Source organism: Aphidius gifuensis, linkage group LG3 (assembly GCF_014905175.1).
Source record: "Aphidius gifuensis isolate YNYX2018 linkage group LG3, ASM1490517v1, whole genome shotgun sequence".
NCBI classification, from domain to species: Eukaryota; Metazoa; Arthropoda; class Insecta; order Hymenoptera; family Braconidae; genus Aphidius; species Aphidius gifuensis.
The window spans coordinates 15,018,550-15,024,612 of NC_057790.1; the positions used below are offsets into that span (position 1 = coordinate 15,018,550).

General features: G+C 26.9%; 1 protein-coding gene across 1 annotated transcript; it reads right to left on the bottom strand.

The window, feature by feature from the left end:
- Positions 1–2,520: 2,520 nt before the first annotated feature.
- Positions 2,521–4,427, bottom strand: LOC122852052. Its single transcript, XM_044151613.1, has 2 exons — positions 3,697–4,427; positions 2,521–3,605 (listed from the first exon to the last, which is right to left on the bottom strand). The coding sequence occupies exons 1-2, from the start codon at positions 4,054–4,056 to the stop codon at positions 2,955–2,957; spliced, it is 1,011 nt and encodes a 336-aa protein (XP_044007548.1). The 5' UTR covers positions 4,057–4,427; the 3' UTR covers positions 2,521–2,954.
- Between the last annotated feature and the right edge of the window lie 1,636 nt (positions 4,428–6,063).

Genomic DNA, 6,063 nt, shown 5'->3' on the forward strand with positions numbered 1-6,063 from the left:
TTCTTGACTGAAATCAGTAAACAGTCAATAAATATTTTGTTTTTTTTTTTTTAATTGTACTTTACTTCAATTAATTTTCTTTCTCGAGTTATAAATCTTATTATATAAATTTATTGCAAAAATAATCGTTACAAAGAAAAAAAAAAAACAAAGATTTTTTTTACAAAAAAAAGTCATGTATTTGAAATTGTCACTATGATTGTGAGTATAATACTTTAGATGTCACACTAGAAAAGCAAAAAAAAAATATATATATATGACGCATGTAATTAAGTCTGAACTATCAAGAATTAAAATTTTATACTTGACCCCACCTGATTCTTTCAAAATAAAATTTCAATATTAAGTATAGATATATGTATTCTACATCAAGTGGGGTCAAGTATAAAATTTTAATTTTTAATAGTTAAAACTTGATTACATGCGTCAAAATAGTACTTTGTGATACAAGTGCATAAAATAGGACTTAGTCAAACGCGGTGAGTGATACCCGAGACAGAGTGGAAACATAAGCAAAAGGCGCCTCGAGGCGGAGAATAAAAAAAAGAAAAAAAGCGAAAAGAAAATCAAAATGATAAAAAAAAAAAAAATAATAATTTAATGAAGTAAAATTTTTTTCAACCTAAAAAAAAATGACAACAAACAAAATCAATTTTGTCCATTGGATCAAAATTTAATCTCATATTATTATAATAGCACCAAAATATTTTTTTATTTATTTATTTTATAGTCATCAAAATCATCAAACAATTAAATCTAAATTACAACCTATTATAAAACCAGTTTTTTTTTTTTTTAATTTTTTTTTTATAAAGTAAAAACACACAAAATATTCTTTAAATTTAAAGTAATTTTTCAAATAATAATATGGCACTCTCAATTATTTTTTTTAAATCAAAAATCTAGTTACTTTAACAATAATATGGCATCAATAAACATTAAAAATCAAGTTAAACAATATTATAACGATATTGCAATACTATTGCAAAATATTTTTTTATTTTCAAGTCATCCAAAACATGAAATTTTTAGAATTGACTTGATATTTTTAAACATTGCCGTAGTTGCACTAACAATATATTTTTCTATATATTTTTTATCAGTCAAGTATCGTAATTGTTGGATACTTTTTATCCCTGCACCAGCAGAGTTTTTTTAAATCATTAAAAAAATCAAACTTTTTAATTAACTACTTAAATAATAATACTTTTATAACACCAGCAAGTCATCTACTTTTTTTTTTATCAAAAATATCAAGTTCAGTTGTTGAAGAGCAAAAATAAAACAACTGAGCCCCCCTCAAAATGCCTTACCCGGGATTTCAATAATAAGTACTATTTTTTTATAGTTCTTAAGGATACAAGAATACGTTTTCGTTGTTTTTTGAAAATTTCGATTATTTTAATTGTTATTAATAAATGAATTTTTTGCTAGTGTTAATTGAAAAAAATGATATCTATTGATCTGCTAGAAGGAAATAAATAATTTTTATACAGAATATTGAAAATAAACCGATCTTTTTAAAAAAAATAAAATAATAAATTTAAATCAAAAATTAGCAAAAGTTATTAACAATTTTTATAAACAAATGGAAATTCTACTACTTTCTCCCTCTTTTTTTACATTTTTTTATTTTACCTTTTTTATTCTCCATTTCATTACGCAACTTTTCACGTTAAAAAAACTCATTAACATTAATATTTAAAAAAGTTATCAATATTTTTCTAGTGCGTCGCGCGACCATTAGTAAGGAAAGTACTGCGCGCGAAGCCTTAACGGTGGCTCTCAATTTGTTGTTAAATTAATAACTCAATAGATAATTAATAAAAATACCCAAAAATTTGCATAAAACTTCTTGATATACTGCTCAACAATATTGCCACTGACAAGTTACTCGATTTTAAAATTTCTTCGACTTTTTTTTCATTCGAAGTTAGACAAATTAAATTTTCCATCAGCACAATACAATAAATAAAAAAAGTTAAACAATATAAATAAATAAATTTTTTAATATCACTATTGCCATCGCGAGCCTATAATAAAGCTACAGTCAAATTTTCAAGTCAATTTATTAATTTTTAAATAAGTTATCACGAGTTATATGTTTAAAAAAAAAGATTTTTTTCAAAAAAAAAAATTTTGTTTTTATTTTTTATTGCATTAACTAATTATGATACAAAAAAATTTACTTGAATGAAAATGTATATTTTTTAGTTTTATATATCACTGTATTTTTTTTTTTTTCGATTTTTCAATTTTAATTTTTCACCGAAACAACGTCGCGTTTTCATGTCTTCGAGCGCTTAACGTGTTATTGCATCCAGACCCTCAATTGTCGCGCGACGCACTATAAAAATATTGATAACTTTTTTAAATATTAATGTTAATGAGTTTTTTTAACGTGAAAAGTTGCGTAATGAAATGGAGAATAAAAAAGGTAAAATGAAAAAATGTAAAAAAAGAGGGAGAAAGTAGTAGAATTTCCATTTGTTTATAAAAATTGTTAATAACTTTTGCTAATTTTTGATTTAAATTTATTATTTTATTTTTTTTAAAAAGATCGGTTCATTTTCAATATTCTGTATAAAAATTATTTATTTCCTTCTAGCAGATCAATAGATATCATTTTTTTCAATTAACACTAGCAAAAAATTCATTTATTAATAACAATTAAAATAATCGAAATTTTCAAAAAACAACGAAAACGTATTCTTGTATCCTCAAGAACTATAAAAAAATAGTACTTATTATTATAATCCCGGGTAAGGCATTTTGAGAGGGGCTCAGATGTTTTATTTTTGCTCTGAATGATAAATTTGTGCAGTTATGTAAATGGTATATAACTGTGACATTGTTTCTCTTGCTTTTATTATTGTTTGATTTAACACTATTTGGTTCTGGTGTTTCTTCATCAGCTGATTGTGAATTTATTGTATTAATTTGATCTTTTTTTTTTATGTAGATGCACCATAATTGGTAATATTATTATAATCAATTGATCCAGAACCAGTGTTTGCAATGCTGTTGATATTTTTACGATTTTCTCGGTGTACTTTTTTAACACATGGTGTTTCAAATGAGCTACTTCTTTTTTTATTCAAATTAATATTACCAGTGATCATTTTACCAGCTTTTAATTTTTGTGGAATTGAGTCTTCCACATATCCCATTGCTACACTGTCAGATTTCCATTTGAACTGTCTTTTCAGCATTGAAATGTCAGCTCCAGCATCAGTATAAAGTGTAGCATCAGTTCGTCGAAACGAATGCCCAGTATAACAACCTGGATCTTTGAGTTTTAAATATTTTGCTATTAAATGTGGCATTTTACCAAACGTATTTATACCAATATTTTGGTTTGCACATTTCCCTTTGTTATATTTAAAAAAAAAACGTTCACTTGTTGCATTATCAGGTCTTAATTCCAGATATTTATCAACATAATTCACAAACTCATCATGTATTGTAAATAATTGAGGAGCTTTGTTTTTTTTTTTAACGATGTTGACCACTATTATACCTTCTTCTTTTTTAATGTCAGATACTTTTAATTCTGTCAGCTCTGCTCTTCTTAATCCACCACAAATGCCAAATATCATGGCAACCTGGAATTAATTAATATGTAAATTACAATTATTTATCTACCTTTTTTTGTCATAATCTATTTTTTTTTTTAAAAAAAATTGGTGAACTTACTTTCATTGCTAGGTATTCACTATCTGGTGCTGACAGTAAAAATTTTTCAATATCCGGTGCAGAAAATTGTTTAGATTTTTTAACTCGTAGATTAGTTGTTGACTTCTTTAAAAACATTTTCAATAAATTATATGATGATGTGTCAATACCATCATATGTTTGTATTGTGGATCTTAACATGGAATATTTACTCCACAAGCTTGATGATGCAAATGATACTTTTAATTCTTTGGAATAAATTAATAAATAATTTTCATTTATTTTACCATTTTTTTGTTTATTTTTCCATGATAAAAATTTCTTATATTCAACATCATATTTTTCTCTTGAAATTGTTGGTAATAATTTAATTTTAATCATTTCAACTTCATCTATTATTTCTTGTGGTGTACTGTCATCATTATCATCATCTTCTTGAATATTATCAAGTGTTCTTTGTGAACTGTCATTACTATCATCACCATCTTCTTGAACATTATCAAGTGTTCTTTGTGATACACTGTTTATTTTACCACTTATTTCATCAACACATTTGTTTATATCACAACTTTTTTTAATTTTTTTTTGTATATCATTTCCACTTGTGTTTGTGTCATCACTACTATATTCACTACTTTCTTCAATTATATGATTTATTTTTATTAATACAGCTATATTTTATTATCAGTATCAATTTTTTTTTTATAAACAACATCAACAAGTTGCAACAGGTCCAAGCCTGTCAAATATTACGTAAACTGATACACACACACTAACACACACACAAAACGCAGTCAGATGAATAGAATAGTTGAAGTTGTATCACATCAGATGGAGCAACCTCATAATTGTAATTATTTTACAAGAAAAACTAACTCTAGTGATTTAAAATACCTAGGAAAGCAACTTAGTAGTCTAAATAAAGCAACTTAGTAGCCTGGGGACATTATGAGTGCGTGTTAGCCGAAAGATGGGGTAAAGTATCACTTTGTGAACGCAAACGCGTGGAATAAAGTAGGGTAAAATAAGCCTCAGTGAAGAAAATATATATTTCTTTCTTGATTCTCTAGTGTCATATCTAAATTAATAAACCCGAGATAAAATTTTTATCTCTGAACTGTCTCTGAGCGTCTGAGCAATATCTAAGTGATCGCTATCACTCTCTAGCAGTATCTGAAGAATCTCTCACTATCTCTACGTTGTCTTGTGAGAGACGAATCATCTCTGAGCGAGAGATCCGAACTTTAATTCAAAAGCAGCATCTCTGTTCCAGAGACGAATCATCTTTCAGCGAAAGATCCTAACTTAAAAGAAAATCAGCGTTTCTATCACAGAGACGAATCGTCTCTGAACGAGAGATCAAAATTCGCTCTCCGTTTATAACATTCTGGCTGTGGTTGAGTAGATAGCGTGTCAGGTTATAGCCAGGAGATCCCGGGTTCGAGCCCAGGCCGGGTAACAATTTTAGCTTGAATATTTTCGGTTGTAACTTCACAATATTAATAGTAACTAAATTACAGTTCGCGAACGAAATTCCCTATCTCGTCAGAGTTCGTTCTAAAAAAGGTTTTAATTGTAAATAATTTTTTTTTTTTTGCAGTTTTTTACCGGTTTGATAAAGATAATAGCCTTAATTAGTAATAATAATTGATTTAATTAATAATAATACAAAAATTTATAAATGATTACTATCTAACTTATAGAGTTTCACTCTCTGACAGAGAGACACATCAGAGAGTCTTTGTATTCTATCCCTGGTATACAGAGATGATTTTCAGAGACATTCTCGTCTAGAGATTGTAAAATTTCATCCCGGGTAACTCACAATAATTATAGTAAGAATTTCGAATACTTGACTCTTTTTTTTTGTTGCAGTATCACATCTTTTTATAAAGTATTTTTTGGTCATATAAAATTCAAAAAATCCAGCCCCAAAATTACCGATTTGTAATTTTGACACATACTTGTTTGTTTTGACACATACTTTACAAAAAGTTATTACCAACATAACAAAAGAAATCTGAACTTTATAAATTAAAAAAAAAAAAGCAAAAAAAATATAGTAAGAAAGAAGGTATGAGAAATGAAAAACAATTGAGTGTTGTTGTACCATTGTAATAAGTTATTACTAATTTGTTATTATTAAAGGAAGGATGTTGCCACATGCTAATTTATAGAGAAATAATTTAGCCAAAGAAATGAACAGATAGGCAACATCCTTTCCCTAGCCATTAGTCAATAGCTTTTCATTTATCGAAATAAACAAAGAGCTATGGAAAAATAGCTCATTAAAGGAAGTTGCTTAACTGTTACTTTCTGAAGAATTAATTTAGCCACAGGATGTTAACAGGTAGGGAACATCCTTTCCTTAGCCATTAGTCAATCGCT

Bases quoted from the DNA above. Each gene is read 5' to 3' on its own strand.
- LOC122852052 (XM_044151613.1), bottom strand. From the start codon at position 4,056: ATGATTAAAATTAAATTATTACCAACAATTTCAAGAGAAAAATATGAT. The intron at 3,606-3,696 runs GTAAGTTCACCA...AATTAATTCCAG, and splicing joins GTGAATACCTAGCAATGAAA to GTTGCCATGATATTTGGCAT.